Here is a 22,848-nt window from a genome sequence, read left to right on the forward strand (position 1 = left end):
AGAATGCTATCAGACGTGAAAGGGGACATGAGTCTCAGGACGGATGGTAAAGACTCTGTCCCACAAACTCTAAAACTACTATATCCCACCGCTGTCACCACATTGATATATAAAGACATTAGTTGTTTCCCACTACTAGTAACACCAGTCTAAGAATTAATTTGTTTCAAGCCACTGCGTTAATTAATTCCCCTATTTGGAACTTATTTGCAGAGCTGAAAGCCAGAACTTTCAAAGACTAGATGGGCGCACTTCTGACATTGTCGCGACCAAGGTCACACGTCCCTGCCCCATTCCCATGTTCTAAAGTATAGCTCTCCCCCTAGAACCAGTTGGTAAAATCAGCCTGGCCCTCCCCATCTGTAATTACCGAAGACTCCCTAATAACCTACCTGTAAAAAGCAGGACAGTTTAGAGTTTCAAGGCAAAAATCTCCATAATAAAAACGAGTAATGTTTGCAGCGACCTTGTTTTGGTGGGCTCAGTTGTTTGTGGATAGATAAGGCCAGGCTCGACATCAATGAGCCCTCGTGTACTCTGTTTGACATCAAAGATAAGGGGTTTGCATATCAAACAAGTGAGTCACATATAGAAAACCGGTTCTGCTATGTCATTTGTATATACGGTACACTTTAGGCCTGATACTCGAATGAGTGGCATAAACAATAAAATACTACCCTCTCGTTCAAAGTATACCATTATTTTATGGGATAACAAAGATCGGATTCACATCGAAGAAGCGGAGTAGTTGCCACTTCAAAGATGGCTATCAATTAAGTAAGGCACGTATTCCAGGTGAGTTTATTCAAACTAAAATTATTACTTTTCATACTTTTAAAGGAGCGATGAAACGTCGCTTCTTTTTGGCGAGCATGTGTGGTATGATGTAATAGAGGTGTTTAAGCTTATACCAAACACTGTCAGTTCGTTTTATTTGTCTATTATACATCAAAGATGACCAATATTTGTAACAGAGAATTAATCGAACGACTTCTTACTATACTTTTTACTACATCTCTCTACAGTCCTAGAAGCACTTATTCATTATACTTTACCTTGCGATATAGCTTATAGAGTACAGTATAGCTTATAGAGTATAGTATAGCTTATAGAGTACAGTATAGCTTATAGAGTACAGTATAGCTTATAGAGTAGAGTATAGCTTATAGAGTACAGTATAGCTTATAGAGTACAGTATAGCTTATATAGTACAGTATAGCTTATAGAGTATAGTATAGTTTATAGAGTACAGTATAGCTTATATAGTACAGTATAGCTTATAGAGTATAGTATAGCTTATAGAGTAGAGTATAGCTTATAGAGTACAGTATAGCTTATAGAGTATAGTATAGCTTATAGAGTACAGTATAGCTTATATAGTACAGTATAGCTTATAGAGTATAGTATAGCTTATAGAGTACAGTATAGCTTATAGAGTACAGTATAGCTTATAGAGTACAGTATAGCTTATAGAGTATAGTATAGCTTATAGAGTACAGTATAGCTTATAGAGTATAGTATAGCTTATAGAGTATAGTATAGTTTATAGAGTACAGTATAGCTTATATAGTACAGTATAGCTTATAGAGTATAGTATAGCTTATAGAGTACAGTATAGCTTATATAGTACAGTATAGCTTATAGAGTACAGTATAGTTTATAGAGTACAGTATAGCTTATAGAGTACAGTATAGCTTATAGAGTATAGTATAGCTTATAGAGTACAGTATAGCTTATAGAGTATAGTATAGCTTATAGAGTACAGTATAGCTTATAGAGTACAGTATAGCTTATAGAGTATAGTATAGCTTATAGAGTATAGTATAGCTTATAGAGTATAGTATAGCTTATAGAGTATAGTATAGCTTATAGAGTACAGTATAGCTTATAGAGTATAGTATAGCTTATAGAGTACAGTATAGCTTATAGAGTACAGTATAGCTTATAGAGTACAGTATAGCTTATAGAGTACAGTATAGCTTATAGAGTACAGTATAGCTTATAGAGTACAGTATAGCTTATAGAGTACAGTATAGCTTATAGAGTATAGTATAGCTTATAGAGTACAGTATAGCTTATAGAGTACAGTATAGCTTATAGAGTACAGTATAGCTTATAGAGTACAGTATAGCTTATAGAGTACAGTTTGACAAACGGGAATAACATGACAAATAATAATAGAATAACAATACTTACAGCTGTAAATAAAATATATTTGTTTAAACTGGTTAAGTCTTAAAGTTAGCTATTTCCTTTTTTTAAGTCTTAGATACTAGATTCTCGTATCTATATCCAGAAATACTAAGCACTCGTCTGTTACATGTAATGTTATGATACGTCTCTTAACGATTGACGTCATACCCGCGTGTATTAAGTGATTATCCACACCGTCCATCTCATATACAATGATGAATCAACTTAAATTCATCTTATACCTCCAAAAATAACAACAACCTCATTTCTAACCAAGTAAAATTATTCATGTTAGTTTTTATTCGGCAATTGAGTATCATTTATAACGTATACACATTTGTATATATTAGTAGAAACACGTCAACGTGTCGATTTGAGACAACTTTACATTTCTGTGTGTGTGTGTGTGTGTGTGTGTGTGTATGTATGTATGTATGTATGTATGTATGTATGTATGTATGTATGTGTGTGTGTGTATGTATGTATGTATGTATGTATGTATGTATGTGTGTATGTATGTATGTATGTATGTATGTATGTATGTATGTATGTATGTATGTGTGTGTGTGTGTGTGTGTTCGTGCATAACGTGGCGATGCTGAAGGACGTCTCCATTGAATCCATTGAATTGAATTCGACCTTACTGTGTGTGTTATTATACTAGTATTCGTGCCTGCCATATTAATAGTGATCAATCTGTGTACATATGTGAGAAATACGTGCAGTTCTGCTCGTAAAAAATGCTTTAATGTAATACTATATCAGGTGTTAGCAGTGCGCTTTGGGTAGGATAATTGAGGTGATGTCGTCATTAAATACAGTTGACACCAAAACATGACTAGAAAAACTCACCCATCTTTACACCTCACCCTGAAAACAAACACAGCTTCGAAAAAAAACATAAGAAAACTGTTACGAGTTTGTGTAGTGTGCAATTCACCTAGTGTAACAGTTTGTCTTCACCAGGTTGTTTGGTAGATGATTGAATCTACATCCAAACGTACCATAACTTTGATACGAGTAAATAATCCGAAATGAAATACAAATCTTTTTATTCTACCCACAGGTTAAAAAAGAGTACAACCCATCACTACAAATCACTTGGCATTGGAAAACCCCTGTTTGGTGTTTGCTAAATTCTGAATCTATATTTATTTTGTTCCTGCTTCAGTAAGTCTGGTGACGAAACAATGGTACACACGGATGAAATCAACAGTTGTCAAAAAGTTTGTATAATCACCGGGTCAAACTCGGGCATCGGGTTTGAATCGGCCAAGTACATGATACAGAGAGGATATGAAGTCATTCTAGCATGTCGTAGTGACGACCGCGGCAAAGCTGCCGAGCGTAAACTACGTGAATGTATATCGAGTGCCCGTGTCTCGTATATCAAGGTAAGATACTAGTAACACATTAGCTTATGGCTTAGTTTCACTCCCACGTTTGTTTGATGACAGTGGCATAGGTTATTTGACATTTGTCCAAATCCAACAGGAAATGACATGCAGCATATTTTACATTTACTTATTTTATCTACGACTAAAGGCTTTTCGCACGAACAATAAAATAGACTCAAAGAAGCGGCATTTTTTGCTAATTTACAGCAGAGAGAGAGAGAGAGAGAGAGAGAGAGAGAGAGAGAGAGAGAGAGAGAGAGAGAGAGAGAGAGAGAGAGACAGACAGACAGACAGACAGACAGACAGACAGACAGACAGACAGACAGACAGACAGACAGAAATATAAAGATAAAGAAAGTGAAACGTGTCTTTACTGTAATTGACATTTCCTTTCGAATTCTGACACATATAAAAGATTTTGGAGAAGCAATTCTTAAAGTGTGTGACTCGGCCTTTTAAAAAACCTCTATACAAAGTTTTGAACATTCTCATTCATAAAAGTACCTTGAAAAATGAAGTTAACTGTCCTTGCTGAATTAAAAATGATGTAAATCGCCTTTTTCCCTATTAGTTGGATTTATCATCGTTAAAGTCTATCCATGGATTTGTCGATGAATTCCATAGTACTGGAAAGCCTCTACATGTCCTCCTCAACAACGCTGGATTTTCGGCTGGAAAGTTGGGCCGCCTGGAAACAGAGGACGGATACGAGATGACGTTTGGTGTCAATCACCTGGGTTAGTAGTTTGACTTATCATTCGTTGCACGTGAGAATTCAATAATTCACCATAAACATCACGACTGTATAACATCATTAGTGTCTCGTAAGTCTGGGGTTATAATCATCTCACGTGAGCCTGTACAATATAAGCCTTGTTGTACAAAGTCAGCCAACGGGTATGTGTAGCCTAAGGTCGAATGCATCAGGGAGAATTTTGTGTATCATTAAAAAAGTAATAGTAAAATAAGTGCCTACGGTCAGCAAAACAACAACATCAAAATAGCTAACATAAAAATAGTCAATATTTCGGAGTTAACCCTACATCCAAATTCTAAGTTCTCAACATCTGAAATTGTGTGGGGAAGATTTCACGTGCTTATAATGATGATATAATTACAATGATATATCTCTCATAATCTCATAAGTATGCCGGGGATTTCAACTCTGAATGAAGGCTTAATCCCTAAACGTCAGCGTTAACGTTGTTTCGCCATTTTTTTGACATTGAATTGGTCGAGGACACATTTTATCTTACCAACTTTCATGTAAAACTATGTTGTTTTATCGTCACGAACACACTTTTTCTTTTATACAAAGAAACAAATAAAGTTGGATTCCATTTGATAGACCTTTATGTCAATCAGACAGAAATATTTGACGGCTATATATGTAGGTGGGGATGATGATGATGATGATGATGATGATGATGATGATGATGATGATGATGATGATGGTGGTGGTGGTGGTGGTGGTGGTGGTGGTGGTGGTGGTGATGGTGATGATGATGATGGTATGGAAAGCCGGTTGGGACCATCGTCGACAACGCTACATTGCATAGAAAAAGCCTATCAAAGTCGTCGTCGTCATCGGCTGTTGTCGACGATAAAACTAGCTACACACGCCAATGTGGACCTTCATCGTCGTCGTCATCACCATCACCATGCATACAAAAGTTTTCGTCATCGTTGGCCAAGTATGCGACATCATCGTTGATGCCTTGTAACAAGTTCGTCATCGTCGATGGCCTAATATACTATGCGACACCATCGATGTTGAAAAATGCACATGCGCAGAAGATGCCTTTTAACAAAGTTGTTGTCGTTGGCAACCTTGCAACATGCATCGTCGTTGGCCGAGGGCGACGATGACAACAAGAAGTGCTTGCACCAATGGCACTCGGACAAAACAGCGTCAACAGCTAGCGTTGAGGACGTAAATGCAACACTTTTATCGTGTTTATTTCCGGCTGTTTATACTCATAGCTTGTATTTTCAAAGAATCTGGGTTGTATTCATGACTGACATTTCTAACCCCATGTATGGAAAGCCGGTTGGGACCATCGTCATCAACGCTACATTGCATAGAAAAAGCCTATCAAAGTCGTCGTCGTCATCGGCTGTTGTCGACGATAAAACTAGCTACACACGCCAATGTGGACCTTCATCGTCGTCGTCATCAACATCACCATGCATGCAAAAGTTTTCGTCATCGTTGGCCAAGTATGCGACATCATCGTTGATGCCTTATTTGCGACACCACCGATGTTGAAAAACGCACATGCGCAGAAGATGCCTTTGCGTCTTCGTCGACGGTCTAAATCAAGAATACTAAAAATAGCCTTTGCAACACCATCGATGGAACCCATCGATGGTGTTGCAAAGGCTATTTTTAGTCGCAACTTTGTAACATGCATCGTCGTTGGCCGAGGGCGACGATGACATCATGCGACATCATCGAGGCAACTTACCAGTGTACATTGACGATATCCAACACCGGTACTCGGCGATACTTTAATACCATGAAAAACAAACCCATAAAAAACGTAACGCCTTAAGTGTAAATAAACGTTTAGTAAATAAACGATTTTTTCTTGATCTCTAATTAATGTGTGTCTGATATTACGTTTTATTTGTAGCCCTGTTTGAGAAAAATATTTTTAGCGAAACACAAGTAGGAAAACCAAAACTACACCCAAGGGATCATCAAAATATCATAATGATTATGATGACTACATCTCAAAATGACATGCTAAATTTATTTCCCTACACACTATGACAACTTGACATGATAAATACTGAACACTGCCGAGTTCCAGGCATGGGGTTAGAAATGTCAGTCATGAATACAACCCAGATTCTTTGAAAATACAAGCTATGAGTATAAACAGCCGGAAATAAACACGATAAAAGTGTTGCATTTACGTCCTCAACGCTAGCTGTTGACGCTGTTTTGTCCGAGTGCCATTGGTGCAAGCACTTCTTGTTGTCATCGTCGCCCTCGGCCAACGACGATGCATGTTGCAAGGTTGCCAACGACAACAACTTTGTTAAAAGGCATCTTCTGCGCATGTGCATTTTTCAACATCGATGGTGTCGCATAGTATATTAGGCCATCGACGATGACGAACTTGTTACAAGTATGGAAAGCCGGTTGGGACCATCGTCATCAACGCTACATTGCATAGAAAAAGCCTATCAAAGTCGTCGTCGTCATCGGCTGTTGTCGACGATAAAACTAGCTACACACGCCAATGTGGACCTTCATCGTCGTCGTCATCAACATCACCATGCATGCAAAAGTTTTCGTCATCGTTGGCCAAGTATGCGACATCATCGTTGATGCCTTATTTGCGACACCACCGATGTTGAAAAACGCACATGCGCAGAAGATGCCTTTGCGTCTTCGTCGACGGTCTAAATCAAGAATACTAAAAATAGCCTTTGCAACACCATCGATGGAACCCATCGATGGTGTTGCAAAGGTTATTTTTAGTCGCAACTTTGTAACATGCATCGTCGTTGGCCGAGGGCGACGATGACATCATGCGACATCATCGAGGCAACTTACCAGTGTACATTGACGATATCCAACACCGGTACTCGGCGATACTTTAATACCATGAAAAACAAACCCATAAAAAACGTAACGCCTTAAGTGTAAATAAACGTTTAGTAAATAAACGATTTTTTCTTGATCTCTAATTAATGTGTGTCTGATATTACGTTTTATTTGTAGCCCTGTTTGAGAAAAATATTTTTAGCGAAACACAAGTAGGAAAACCAAAACTACACCCAAGGGATCATCAAAATATCATAATGATTATGATGACTACATCTCAAAATGACATGCTAAATTTATTTCCCTACACACTATGACAACTTGACATGATAAATACTGAACACTGCCGAGTTCCAGGCATGGGGTTAGAAATGTCAGTCATGAATACAACCCAGATTCTTTGAAAATACAAGCTATGAGTATAAACAGCCGGAAATAAACACGATAAAAGTGTTGCATTTACGTCCTCAACGCTAGCTGTTGACGCTGTTTTGTCCGAGTGCCATTGGTGCAAGCACTTCTTGTTGTCATCGTCGCCCTCGGCCAACGACGATGCATGTTGCAAGGTTGCCAACGACAACAACTTTGTTAAAAGGCATCTTCTGCGCATGTGCATTTTTCAACATCGATGGTGTCGCATAGTATATTAGGCCATCGACGATGACGAACTTGTTACAAGGCATCAACGATGATGTCGCATACTTGGCCAACGATGACGAAAACTTTTGTATGCATGGTGATGGTGATGACGACGACGATGAAGGTCCACATTGGCGTGTGTAGCTAGTTTTATCGTCGACAACAGCCGATGACGACGACGACTTTGATAGGCTTTTTCTATGCAATGTAGCGTTGATGACGATGGTCCCAACCGGCTTTCCATATACAAGGCATCAACGATGATGTCGCATACTTGGCCAACGATGACGAAAACTTTTGTATGCATGGTGATGGTGATGACGACGACGATGAAGGTCCACATTGGCGTGTGTAGCTAGTTTTATCGTCGACAACAGCCGATGACGACGACGACTTTGATAGGCTTTTTCTATGCAATGTAGCGTTGTCGACGATGGTCCCAACCGGCTTTCCATACCCATGCCTGGAACTCGGCAGTGTTCAGTATTTATCATGTCAAGTTGTCATAGTGTGTAGGGAAATAAATTTAGCATGTCATTTTGAGATGTAGTCATCATAATCATTATGATATTTTGATGATCCCTTGGGTGTAGTTTTGGTTTTCCTACTTGTGTTTCGCTAAAAATATTTTTCTCAAACAGGGCTACAAATAAAACGTAATATCAGACACACATTAATTAGAGATCAAGAAAAAATCGTTTATTTACTAAACGTTTATTTACACTTAAGGCGTTACGTTTTTTATGGGTTTGTTTTTCATGGTATTAAAGTATCGCCGAGTACCGGTGTTGGATATCGTCAATGTACACTGGTAAGTTGCCTCGATGATGTCGCATGATGTCATCGTCGCCCTCGGCCAACGACGATGCATGTTACAAAGTTGCGACTAAAAATAGCCTTTGCAACACCATCGATGGGTTCCATCGATGGTGTTGCAAAGGCTATTTTTAGTATTCTTGATTTAGACCGTCGACGAAGACGCAAAGGCATCTTCTGCGCATGTGCGTTTTTCAACATCGGTGGTGTCGCAAATAAGGCATCAACGATGATGTCGCATACTTGGCCAACGATGACGAAAACTTTTGCATGCATGGTGATGTTGATGACGACGACGATGAAGGTCCACATTGGCGTGTGTAGCTAGTTTTATCGTCGACAACAGCCGATGACGACGACGACTTTGATAGGCTTTTTCTATGCAATGTAGCGTTGATGACGATGGTCCCAACCGGCTTTCCATATGATGGTGGTGGTGGTGGTGGTGGTGGTGGTGGTGGTGGTGGTGGTGGTGATGATGATGATGATGGTGATGGTATCACATTTTTCATTTAGGTCATTTTCTACTGACAAACTTATTACTTGAAGACTTGAAGAAAACTGCCAAAGAATGTGGAGAATCCAGGATTATTATGACGTCATCAAAACTTCATGATCCATCAAATCTAGGAGGTAGAAAAGGTAAATCCATGTACATGTACATTTATCTCAGTTGTTGATGTTACTTGATATTATTGAATGTGGTTCTTATCGAACTATCTCATTGGAACTGAACGGAATTAAATATTATAAAGCGGGGATATTAACGTAGAACAGCATGGATCATCATGATTTTAGTTTGAACTTCAGGCACATATAGCTTTAATATCTTCTCTCAGACTGTACACTTGTTTCATCTTGTGTTCAAATTGCTAAAGCATGTGATATCGTAAAGGTGAAAAGAGCTCTGTATGTCGAAACGTTCACCATACATTTATGAATTATGCTTTAAAAACTTCCAAGTTCGTAACATGTATAAACTATGTCGAACTAAGACTGGGTGTGATCGGTTATAAAACACCAAATTTGAAGTTTCAGTGGAACTCGTGCCTTGAGAATATCCCAGCCTGATACATGTTACTCTTACACCGCCCAAGCATACAAGTGTAAGTCGGAATACTGCGTTATTTTTGGACCAAAGCTAATCAACCTTCCAGCTTTTATTCCAACAATGACGTGAATCACGTGATGTTGTCTCATTCCATTCCAGGTTTGCCTGCTCATCTAGACTTTGACAACATTATGCTTGCTAACGAGGGTACATTTGACAGTGTTTTAGCTTACAAAAACTCTAAACTTGCTAATATACTGTTTACGTACGAATTGGCTAGAAGACTTGAAGGTACTGGAGTCACTAGCAATGCTTTCCATCCAGGTACGATGCTGAATCCTTTACACACGTACATCTATACAGTTCTTGTAGAATATAATTGATAGATAAAAAGGTGACTTTTTGAACTACAACTTATGAAATTCGCAATGGTATTAAATTCGATGGTTGCATGGTATCTGAGTGTGTTATGTATGTATGTATGTATGTATGTATGTATGTATGTATGTATGTATGTATGTATGTATGTATGTATGTATGTACTGTATGTATGTATGTATGTATATACATAAGTGTATGAGTGTGTAACTCTTGACATACGGTTTATCATAACTATTTTCCCTATTTTCGAAATTAGGTTTCATTGCATCTACACAGTTATTACGTCATTTTGGTTGGTCGCTAAAAATGACGATGTACCTATTGTATCCCATAATGAAATGGTATGGTGCAGTCCATCCTTTACAACACGCTGCTGAAATGATGGCGTTCTTAGCAACAGATCTAACTCTTAAAGGTATGAAAGGTATTAAGGTACAGATTTACAGTAGTGGTAGTATCCATTTTTTCATGACTGTATACAGTTGTGGGTGTAGCACTAGACTTGTTGAAAGACATACCATTGAAATAATATCGACCTTTAATAGCTACCCGTTAACATCAAATACAGGAGACTATAGATTAGATGGAGGAAATGAGGAATGGCAAGAAATGGCTGGTGGAAAAAAACTCAAAATACCAAATAATCGATCGATAACTACTAATCCATAATAACGAGAATAAGGTCCCAAATGGTCCAAATGTTAGACACTCCCCTCGAACATAATTTGTATTATGATGTATACATACGATTGAAATCGCAAAAAATATTGAGCAGGGCACGGACTTTCTACTGCTCATTGGCTTTGAGCCTTTGGCGCAAGGAATAAATTATCTTACTATGTAGTGAGTTCTCTGGGATGGACCAGATTTACTGAGATGTTACCAATAATGCACACAATATATAAATCTGAGGGCGTGATTTTCAAGTCACATGTATATCATTTCACCACCTGAGGGCGACCTTCAAGAGAACGGTGCAATGAATTCGAACGTCGATATCATGAGAACATGTAACTGGAAGTTTTACTCAACAAGTTACTTAGTATTCAAAGTCAAAGTCCTATCGGCAGGTAGCACAACACCAGAAACAATGCTTAATATTTCTACAATGTTGATTGAGTACTTTCTGCGAAGAACTCGAAAGCATTCGTTTTAAACTTCTAAAACTGTGCTGGTTATTGCTTTTCAAAAGTTCACACTTGCTTAACTATCCTTTAATTTTCATTTATTACATCCTTTTAGGTATAACTGGAAAATACTTTGAGAATTTTGAAGAAATCCAAAGTTCGAAGGAATCACAGAACCAAGCTGTTGCTTCAAAACTATGGAGGCTTAGTGAAGAATTAGTGCACTTGACAACACTGGAGGAAACAAAATATGAAACAACTACATGACTATGTACATTCCCTATGTGGGAGAGTATAGTACATGAAGTGCCTTCAAGATGGCAATTAGCATACTTGAAGATACAAGAAGAGGGATTTGACATAATTATAAATGATTCCTTTTATCTCACAAAACTAATACTAACTTTGCAAGAGTGGTAGTATAACACTTTTTGTGAGAGCAGAAACATAACTCTCAAGAATGATCAGTAAAATGCCATGCTACTGTACATCTGAGAACAATGTGAATTGAAAAATTTTGACTTCAAGAATGTTGTTGACCTGCATTCTGACAGTAGAAAATACATTATGTTTTCCATGAAGAGACACAGCCAAAATGTGTAGTATGTATTACGTTATTTATTAACAGTCCAGCAGACACAAATAAATAAATATATAAAAACGAAAGTTTCAAAGGTGAAAACAAGAATGGACAGATCAACATTTACAACATAGACAATTTATCATGATTTTATACCATTCTACTGGTACTATCCTAAGTCACCACATTAAATATCCCTGGTTTACAATTAATTGCACACAATTCCAAATATTCAACAGTGAATTTTCATTGGCATATCATTAATATCCTAACCGTTCACATTTGAAACTCAAAAGCTGAATCTGCACATAGAAATATTGTTAAGTTTTACACTGAGATTGTACAATGAACTACATGATGAACTACTCTGAGGATAGTCACAAACTGAACATCAGGCATTATTAACCGATGTTAAACATTTTTGACCGATATTCATACTGTCTGCAGAAATACATTTCACTTTCAGATACATGACATAATGTATTCAAGTCTGAGAAAATAAATTTTTTGCAGAATTTCATTTTCTTGTTCATAAAGTTGTCACCAAGGACAAGGATTTTGAAGCTCAATGAATGAATCAAACTAAAATTCCTACCCTTGGAGAAAACACATTCTATTTGTTGACTTGTGTGATAACTGGATACAGTCTGACAAATATGATATCAGTAAGAGATGAAGAAATCACACACTTCTTATTGAATTCAAGACCACTTATATAGCTACAATATCTACATCAGAAAAACATCTGATATCAACTATACACTATACACTATATATATATTCCTTTGTATTGGAAATGAGTTGTTATTTGAATCACTTTCTCCTTTGTAGAATTGTAGGAGTATCAAAATCAAGTCTTTGCACAGATTTTTGCAAGTTGATAGATCTACTGTTGATGTTAGATGTAGATTTAAAACTATCAGATGCATTTTACAGATATTTAAAACTGTAAATATTATAGCTGTATTAGAATAAAAATACAATAAGTAAATAAAGTATGCATAAACTGATGGTTCCCTTCTGTGAGAAAATAAAACTTTTGACTCATGAAACTGATTTACAATTAATTTCATTATTGCAGTCTCTTATCCAGTAATGTGGAAATGTACATTTCATGAACACCCAGTGCAAAATGAAATATCTTTAAATCTCACAAGGTTATTACATAGAGATTCAGTCACATGATGCATACACTCTTTACAATCTCCTGTAGATCAAAGGTATGAAACTGGTTTGCAAAGAACACAATCAAACCAATTGTATTAATTAGCTAGTACAGACGAAATGAAATGCCAATGAAAAAAGTGTTTGAGAAATTTAAAACATTATTGAATGATAAGCTGTTAATCTACATAATATTGCTACAAGAAAATTTGTTGATTTTACAAATGTGTTCAACTAGTTCCCAAAGACTAAATTCTGTACAATATTGAGCCTGGTACACCATGTTAGTATACAAAGATATTTTAGTCACCACAATTTTTCATGTTTCTCACTCTCAGCAAAAAATGTGTAGAATGTAAGATACACAGTGTCATTCCATCCTCACTGGCCTGCTCTATCAAAGGGTTGATTGATGTGTGACAGCATCCATGACCAATGTGTCATGGTGTATCTTACAAACTATGTTGTCAGTCAAAAATGTCCTGGTTTTCAGTATTTTGGAAGGAGTTTGGTAGATGTGTCATACAAATGATTAAAATCAAGTTTATATATTTATTATAAGGGGTGAACAAATCCACTGGTCCTGGGTTCAGGACTAGCAATTTTTTTGGGCAGACCACTCAAATTTGACCTTGTCTGGTCCGTCGGACCAGTTCCGTACTGTTAATAACTATGTTAAAACGTCGTCTGAACATACAGATTCATAGGCAAGATTTAATGTTTCACATAAGCGGGACTTGGGACCATAAATTCTTTCAGCAGGACCACTGGATTTTTTAAGTCACTGGTCCAGGGACCACCAGTTCACAAAATGATTTGTTCACCCCAGACTATGTACGATAGTTCTGAATTTCAGTACAGTGACTTATCATTTACAATATAGAATTGAATAATGTAATACTGTAAAAAATACACACTGCCTAAATTTGATAAAGTTTGGAGTACAATAGTGGTCCAAGTAGGGACGACATTAATAAAACAAATGAAGGACAAAGCATGTGATTTCTTTAGTATGAGGCTGGAGTGGGATTTAGGGTTTTTGACCAAAATAAGTTTTCGTTTAAAATTTTTTTTCCACAGCCAAATTTTTCATGGATGCACTTGTTTGTGTATATAGATGGAGTAAAACTGAAAGACACTTTTTCCCTTTTCACATAGTAGTCTAGTGTCTGTTTTCATTAGAGGTGAAACATTGTGAAATATCAGCCAGTTTAGATGGGGTTGGGGGTCTGTGGCAAACTACAGGATTGTAGTATTTTATCAAACCTGAAAGATGCCTTCTATTTATATAATGATGGTTACGTAAGTGGACCAATGGTTGGACCTTTCAGACATAAGTGGACCAACGGTTGGACCTTTCAGATGTAAGTGGATCAACGGTTGGACCTTTCAGACGTAAGTTGACCAACAGTTGAACGTTTCAGACGTAAGTGGACCAATGGTTGGACCTTTCAGACGTAAGTGGATCAACGGTTGGACCTTTCAGACGTAAGTCGATCAACGGTTGGACCTTTCAGACGTAAGTGGACCAACGGTTGGACGTTTCAGACGTAAGTGGACCAACGGTTGGACCTTTCAGACGTAAGTGGACCAACGGTTGGACCTTTCAGACGTAAGTGGACCAACGGTTGAACGTTTCAGACGTAAGTGGACCAATGGTTGGACCTTTCAAACGTAAGTGGACCAACGGTTGGACCTTTCAGACGTAAGTGGACCAATGGTTGGACCTTTTAGATGTAAGTGGACCAATGGTTGGACCTTTCAGACGTAAGTGGACCAATGGTTGGACCTTTCAGATGTAAGTGGACCAATGGTTGGACCTTTCAGACGTAAGTGGACCAATGGTTGGACCTTTCAGACGTAAGTGGACCAATGGTTGGACCTTTCAGTCTATATTTTATCCTTCATATATTGATCTTTTGATGTAGGGCCTTATCTATGACATAACTGATACACTTCTAGAATTGGAAATATAAATATGTCTGTTATCAAGAAGACATCTTAATATTAGGAAGTTCTGTATGTTCTACCAGGCTTTGACAGCCTAACTAAATAATCTTTCTGAACCGAATTGCTAAAAAAGTTCGAGTGGCACAACTTCTCTTTAAAAGTTAGTAGTTCATATAAATACACAGTTTCCAACAAAGTTACTTCTTCTTAGCCTTGGACTTGATATTAATAGTAGTATTCTGACCACCCATGATAACAAAATTACCACGTCCTTTGATATCAGCAACATTAGTGGTTCTCGTTGACTGCGATTGATGCTTCATCGTCACATTAGCTTTGCCACCAGATGCAACAGCTTGGTTTGGTGCACCACCAGCCGTGTCTGTCTGTTCTTCCTTTGACTGTCGAGTATAGGCGAGGAGCGCACGTCCATTTTCAGTCTCTTTGACACCGACCCCAACTTCTTCTTTTTCAGTGACACCAATGTTCTGTACAATAGTTTGGTCAAGTTTTTCGACCAGGTGTGGATAGGGCTCTTCAAGGGCTTTACGAAATTCCGGATACGCGTTCGGATTCGTGGATTTTTCTAAAAGATTTAAAAGTCTTGCTGCCCTATCTTGTCTTGTTTTCTCTGCTCTGATTCGCTCATCGTCGTCGATGTCAAAAGTGAATGAAGCGATCAAGTGATCAAGAACGTACTTCACATCCAAGTCTTTCACTAACTCGACGCGATTGACACGAAGACGGCGAATTTCCTCTTCTTTCATATTTCTCCTATGTTGCTGTTATAATCCTTGATGCAATATTGAATATATCGACAACAAACGGATGATATTCGTAGAACCTCGGCGAATGACAATGACTCAGATCCGGCCGGAGAATAACCCTGACTGTCGTATTACATTTGTATCCTGTACAAACTGTGCTTGACGATGACGATAGCGGTGGTGGGAATGTAATAAATCTCGATTTACCGTAAAGTTGAAATGTTATATCCTCCGACTCGACGATATACCTTACAAAAGTACATGGGTAATTATATTGACAGCAAAGTGTGTGTGGTTCCGTTGCGTCGCTCACTCATTCACTCACAGACACAGACATGTCGCAGTTCCTTGCGTTATTCACTTCCGGGTTACTGTCACGTAGAATCTCAGTCCTCTAAAAAATATTACCCTATTAAAAAATTAAAAAAAATTAAGAAAATTCATGAAAACCAAAAACTGAATAATCTAAAAGCTATTTATATAAACTATACAGAAAAATTCAGCAAAAGAACCGATACGGTAAGATCTCGCATGCTTCTTTTCAACAACGAGATCATGTGAGGTCGCGAGGAGGTCACACTGAAAGCTAAAACTTGCAGCAACCTCGGCTGTCAGTGTCAACAGTGTTCTCAAGACTTCGCATGTTTATGTCAAAACGATGAAACTGCGAGTTAGACTAAGTGGACGAACTGAAAGGATCGATACTGGGGAAAATGCATCACTTGGTCGTTTGAACGAGATAGTCGTCACTACTTTTGGGTAAGTTTATGATTTATCAGGATCTGCATGTACGATGTGTGTGTTTTCCTCACGATCGATCGTGAATGAAGGGAAGTTGTATACATTCCACTTGTCATCAATGTTATCATAAAGGGAAAAAAATCATGCTAGATAGCTAGGTAACTACGTTATTTCATTACAATACAGTACATATACACAGGAAGTCTTCTTTGTTACCGCTAGTATGTACTGGTTACATCACTTTGTGTCTGTATGTATGGATTCCACTATGACAGTATCTAATGCTGTCTAATCACAATGTGTCAATGTGATAAAAAGGTTACATATTATTGTTGTATACATGAATGAAAACTTAGATTTGATAAATTGTCTTACCCATCTTTGAGATTGAGTGTTTTTTTATTTTCTACATAAATATTTTATTCTGTAGGTTAGAAGTGGACTCATTTCTAATCACATTGAATGGTAAAGATGCCTTAGTTGGGACACCAAACAAAGAATTAAAAGACTTTGATCTTGTTTCTGGGGACTTGATTCGAGTGGTTCTTAAAGATGGTGCTGCAGCACCAGCACTTCAACACCACCACCACCACCACCAGCAGCAGCAGCAGCAGCAGCAACAACAACAACAACAACAACAACAACAACAACAACAGAGTACAAGTGATGGCAGATCACAATCACATGATAAGGATGATGTTAAAACCAAAACTAAAAATGACATACAAGAAGAAAATTCTGGATCTGGGAAAGAGACACAATGCATGGAAACTGATGAAGCGCAAACTGTTGATGTTTCAGAACCTATGTTGTGTAGAGATTCTACAGCTGATTCAGTTCCCTATAGATTAGTGAGACTATTTACAGAAACTGAGCCAAGTAATGTCAATGAGGCATTGTGTATTGTTCTACATGTGTTGATGATAGAAACTGGATTCTGTGATAAGGTCAGTATATATGCAGTCACAATCAAAAGTTAGTGTTCTCTTTTAAATTATAAAATATTTTGTCTGGGCACCCTTACCCATCAGTCCCCACCCTCACTTATCAACCATCATCCATCAGCCCCCACCCTCACACATCAGTCCCCATCCACACCCATCCGGCCCCACCATTTTGCCTAAAGAAAAGTAAAGGTGGAATTCCACCATATATCTTACCCTTTGTCAATTGGTTAGCATTTTGTTAATATCAGTAAGAAGGTGCAATCTACCAGACTTTGCAATGGTTCCCCACAAAAATACAACTTCAATGGAAACATACATGTATGCCACTGGGTTTTACCAGGTTCCTGTCTTTATATGTATGTATATGTCTGCATAAAAAAATCAATGGGAGCAATTCCCAGCATGAAAAAATCATTAACGGAAACAAAAAAAAGAGAGACGAAAATGTAGAGCTAACCCAAATATCTGAAACCCAGCTTGAAATAGTAGTCTGTAATGTGATGGGGTGCCCTCACGTGTCAGCACTCCTTTCTTGTGAATGGGCAGGTTAGAGTGGAGTGACATTATGTATGAACTTGGAACTGTTCAATTTGTTTATTTTTATCAGATTTTGTTTATTTTTATCAGATTTTGTTTATTTTTATCAGATTTTGTTTATTTTTATCAGCTTTGATGGTCCTTGAACAACATACAATCTTGATTGTCTATGCGTATCAGTTTTTACAGGATAGATTTGAAAGTGATGATGAAATAGAGATGACATTACAATAATCCTTGACTTTATTTATAAATAAATTATGTAATCAACAAGTAGTGTTTTATTTTGATAATACAATATTGGCTATAACTGTGATGTTGACATTTTTATTTTAAATGTTTTATTTCAGCAACAAAGAAAGGAGACTGAATCCACTGACCAGGTGCAGGGGGGTGCAGCAACTGATGTTGACATGATTGCTGATGGTGAAAACAAAACTGTATCAACATATCTTATGCCTCATGATTGGAGGAAACCTGGTTCTTATAAACTTGTATACATACATCCTGCCTGTGAGGGCGCTGTGTGCACTGTCACTTGTGTTCCAATGGGACCTGTACTAGTTGTGCATGGTAAGTTATATTCCTCTCATTTCAAGAGTATGTTATTAAATCTTTTGGTGTATAGTTTCAGTATAAAGATTTGTCAGTGTGGTCACTCTCCCACATACACAAATAGAACACCTGCAATGACAGATCTGTATATAAACTGTTAAAAACATTTTGACTTGACCAGATTTCTTTTATGGTTAGTATGAACAGTGGGAACTACATATGAATTTAGCGTAATCATACAGCTAAAAGTGAATGTAATATATGGTAATGGTGATATGATCGAATTTTCCATTTTATGATACTCTGTATGCTCAACCACAATGTGAAAACACATTTGTTCCTTAAAAATATTATGTATGTGTACTTGGTTCATGCATTGACCAACCAGAAATAGGGCCCCAGACAGAGACGGACTATACATTAGGAAGAAATATTTATTTTCATAACACTTTATACTAGCTAATAGGCTTTGTAGTAACAACATAATTATTATTTTCATTAATTATGAACTCTTATTTTCATAATCCAGGTATTATTGAAGGCTGCAAAGGAACGCAATGTCAACTCAAATTGAAAAGTAGAGATTATGTAAATACACCAACGAATCAAAGTAAGTACTTAACATATCATTTGCATGAGTAACATTAGCATATCATTTACATGATTAGTAAAGAATTAGCCAAGATCATTACAGATGAATCAGAGATATTTGATTTTTTAAAAATCACCTGACTTTTTTGTTTTATTTTTATTTTTTCTCTTTTCTGCTTTTTTTTTAATGAACTTCAAATCCAAATGCATGATTGCAATGTTCTGATCATGCTTATTTCTCATCCACATTTATTTTACAGATGTTGCACAAGTATATCAACAACTACCAGTACTTTCCCGTATTTTCAAAGATGGCTTATCCTATCCATTGTTAGCAGCAATGAGAGCAGGTTGGTTGGAAATGTGTGTGACATGAGTTAGATTTGTAGGAGTACTCATATTGAATGTAAATGTTGTGATAGTATATATAGCCCTCATTTCACTAATACAGAAATTATTGAATGAGTACTTCTTGTGTTTTCTTAACCTACCTGGATTTTATCCTATACCTTGTCAAACATTCAATAAGATGATGAGGAAAAAGTACCATGTCTTATATTTCAGGAATTGACAGTGAAACTTTTGTTAAGGAGAACAAACTTACCAGAGGAATATCACATCATTGACAGCTTGCTGTAACAAGAGCTTATGAAATTACTGTGTGTGTATTTTAGTGTAACCGCATAAATTACCATTTATCGAGATTTATTTTTACATTTGCAGCAGCACAACATTGTAACTATTGAATTTTAAACTGTTCTAAAGAACTGCATTTAATTGATTTTATATATTTTTTGTGTCTTATGTAAACAGAACTTGGTCAACCACCGTTACATGGCCTCCTTGCATTGGTTACAGAAATACAGGTATATCCATACATCTTGAAATATGAACATCAATAAATCATTTTTTCAACATTTTGTCCTTGATTTATATGATTTTGAATTTTATTTAAAAAATGGTAGTCATAAAATTATATAATAAATGTCACACATGAAGTGTAACACATGCCATAATGTGTAGTTCACATAGGTATTAAACATACAGTATGTCACTCGTGGGACAACATGTTGGAAACAATCTATTGTCCTGAATCATCACATAGTAAATGATAGGGAAATGCCAAATGTTGATGTACCACAAGAAATTTCTGTGCATCGGTGGTGTATCAAAATTAGGTCAGACTAAGTTACCATGTATTCCTACATCAGGGTTCTCCCCATGCAGGTCAAATACTGGTCGTACCGATCAGTACTCAGAAAATGATGTAATCACATCAATATATTTCCAATCAACCTCATGGCCATTATACATCTCTTTTGATATCAGTGGAATTTTGAATTAATTAGCTTGAATATTTATGACTGATCGGCACTCCTTTGGGACTAGAGAGAACCCTGATACATTATAGACATTTATGTATTGGTGATGAAAAATACATTGCTGTTATTGATATTATCTTTCAGTTGAAAATATTGAGTTTATTGGATGCAAGAAGTCTAGTTGCTATGGCTTCTGTCTGTAAAGATCTTCGTATTCTAACTAACGATGCATCACTGTGGAGGAGACTGTATCTTAGAGATTTTGGTACAAGCAGTCAGCAACATGCTAATTGGAAGTCAGTGAGTATAACATATTGTTTTCTTAGATTATGTTGAACTGTGTCATGGGAAACACAACCCCTTTCACCATCTATCCTCGGACACTTCTCACTCGTATATAGGAGATCTCCTCGTGTCACTCTTCTGGAAATACAATTTCTGTTCAAAGGACATTCAGAGCTCAGGAGTAGTAACATGAGCACACCTGCAAATCAAATTCAGGATGAGTTTAGGGGGGTTTCAATTCACCATAAGTACTAACACTATGATCATTGGTCTGGTAGCGTGTCAGGAAATCTCTTGTACTTGTGTTTAGACAGGACAGTTTTAGAATGGGTTAAGAAGGGATTTGAGAGATGTCATGTAGTTATACTAGACCAGGGCAGTTTCAGAATTGTTCTGAGAGGATTTCAGGAGACCTCTTACAGTTAGCCTAGGTCAGGCCAGTTCCAGAATAGTTTCAGGAGATCTCCAATATGTTATCCTAAGTCAGGATAGTTTCAGAATGGGTACAGGAGGGTTTGATATGCAAAGTTTATGATTTCTTGTAATTTTGGAAGTATAAGTCTTTCCAGGTAGTGTTCATGATTTTGTCATTTATATATCGTGAGTGATTGTCATTCTACAAGTTACTGAAGTTTTACAACCTCAGTAAAGTTTAAACTCAAATGATTTTATGTATAAATATCACATGAATACTTTCTTGTTGTTTTGTAGATGTATATAATGAAGTACAAGCAAAGAATAGAGGCACATCGTAGAGTGTTTGTACCAACACCACCAATCTTACCAAATCCCCTATTTGGTATGCCCCCACAATTCCACCCACCATTGCCTCCCATGATGCCACCAGGTTTCAGGTAAGTAGTAATGACAATACTAATCTTACCAAATCCCCTATTTGGTATGCCCCCACAATTCCACCCACCATTGCCTCCCATGATGCCACCAGGTTTCAGGTAAGTAGTAATGACAATACTAATCTTACCAAATCCCCTATTTGGTATGCCCCCACAATTCCACCCACCATTGCCTCCCATGATGCCACCAGGTTTCAGGTAAGTAGTAATGACAATACCAATCTTACCAAATCCCCTATTTGGTATGCCCCCGCAATTCCACCCACCATTGCCTCCCATGATGCCACCAGGTTTCAGGTAACTAGTAATGACAATACCAATCTTACCAAATCCCCTACTTGGTATGCCCCCACAATTCCACCCACCATTGCCTCCCATGATGCCACCAGGTTTCAGGTAAGTAGTAATGACAATACCAATCTTACCAAATCCCCTATTTGGTATGCCCCCACAATTCCACCCACCATTGCCTCCCATGATGCCACCAGGTTTCAGGTAACTAGTAATGACAATACCAATCTTACCAAATCCCCTATTTGGTATGCCCCCATAATTCCACCCACCATTGCCTCCCATGATGCCACCAGGTTTTAGGTAACTAGTAATGACAATACCAATCTTACCAAATCTCCTATTTAATGTGTAAAAAATATAAACAACAACAAAATATTGTCTCAGTTACAGAGTGTGACTGAGGCTTTGAAATATGTTTGACCTGTAAACACAACACATTTCTTGTCACTTAACAGCAGATAATCAGCTGCATCTTCAAACCTTTCGTTACAGAGGAGGAGACTATGATCGTGATCCATTCGCCCCTGGAATAGCTCCTGGAAATCCATTCAACCCACTTCAGCCCCCAGGTCTTCCCAGATTACCAGGTTCCCGCTATGATCCTATCAATCCTTTACCTGATCAGCCATTTGCACCAGGAAGAGGAGGGGGAGTCCGTGATTCCAGAGGATCTAGAAACTTTTCAGGTGTTAGGAAACCATTTGGGTTTGGAGGTGGAGGGTTTGGAGGAGGTGGACTGATTTAGAGGGGAGGGGGGGTATTGTTCAGTGTTGTTCATCAATAATGGTTAATTCTGTTAAAGACTTTGGTAACAGCAATGACATGATAAGCCACTGAGTTAAGTCAGCAATGGCATGATAAACCACTGAGTTAAGTCATAAATGGCATTAAAATCAACTTTGTCTGCAAATGTTGACAGTCATGATGAAACATGCTTCCAGGTATTCAACTACCGGGTATATTTCCTCATTTCTATAGAAAATTGCAGTATGCATGCAATCAGTGTCTTTGAAGTTTGCAACATTATTGGAATGTACAGTTGTACAGTATTTCAGTTTTAATAAAATTGAACATTACATTCTAGCAAATTTCTAGATT

General features: G+C 37.4%; 2 protein-coding genes across 2 annotated transcripts; both read left to right on the top strand.

The window, feature by feature from the left end:
- Positions 1-659: 659 nt before the first annotated feature.
- On the top strand, positions 660-12,674 carry LOC144442105 (retinol dehydrogenase 11-like). The gene is made up of 7 exons (XM_078131377.1): positions 660-795; positions 3,260-3,587; positions 4,162-4,327; positions 9,121-9,246; positions 9,815-9,979; positions 10,293-10,451; positions 11,279-12,674. The coding sequence occupies exons 2-7, from the start codon at positions 3,384-3,386 to the stop codon at positions 11,428-11,430; spliced, it is 972 nt and encodes a 323-aa protein (XP_077987503.1). The 5' UTR covers positions 660-795; positions 3,260-3,383; the 3' UTR covers positions 11,431-12,674.
- A 3,284-nt stretch (positions 12,675-15,958) lies between these two features.
- LOC144442096 (F-box only protein 7-like) lies at positions 15,959-22,828 on the top strand. Its single transcript, XM_078131369.1, has 9 exons — positions 15,959-16,383; positions 16,796-17,312; positions 18,200-18,422; positions 18,934-19,014; positions 19,256-19,345; positions 19,809-19,861; positions 20,462-20,617; positions 21,314-21,456; positions 22,243-22,828. Exons 1-9 carry the CDS (start codon positions 16,283-16,285, stop codon positions 22,493-22,495), a joined length of 1,617 nt encoding a protein of 538 aa, XP_077987495.1. The 5' UTR covers positions 15,959-16,282; the 3' UTR covers positions 22,496-22,828.
- The last annotated feature ends 20 nt before the right edge of the window (positions 22,829-22,848 follow it).

The sequence above is a fragment of the Glandiceps talaboti genome, chromosome 1 (assembly GCF_964340395.1).
Source record: "Glandiceps talaboti chromosome 1, keGlaTala1.1, whole genome shotgun sequence".
In the NCBI taxonomy this organism is placed as follows: Eukaryota; Metazoa; Hemichordata; class Enteropneusta; family Spengelidae; genus Glandiceps; species Glandiceps talaboti.

Bases quoted from the DNA above. Each gene is read 5' to 3' on its own strand.
- LOC144442105 (XM_078131377.1), top strand. From the start codon at position 3,384: ATGGTACACACGGATGAAATCAACAGTTGTCAAAAAGTTTGTATAATC. The intron at 4,328-9,120 runs GTTAGTAGTTTG...TTTTTCATTTAG, and splicing joins GTTTGGTGTCAATCACCTGG to GTCATTTTCTACTGACAAAC. The intron at 9,247-9,814 runs GTAAATCCATGT...ATTCCATTCCAG, and splicing joins AAATCTAGGAGGTAGAAAAG to GTTTGCCTGCTCATCTAGAC.
- LOC144442096 (XM_078131369.1), top strand. From the start codon at position 16,283: ATGAAACTGCGAGTTAGACTAAGTGGACGAACTGAAAGGATCGATACT. The intron at 19,862-20,461 runs GTATATCCATAC...ATTATCTTTCAG, and splicing joins CATTGGTTACAGAAATACAG to TTGAAAATATTGAGTTTATT. The intron at 21,457-22,242 runs GTAAGTAGTAAT...CTTTCGTTACAG, and splicing joins ATGATGCCACCAGGTTTCAG to AGGAGGAGACTATGATCGTG.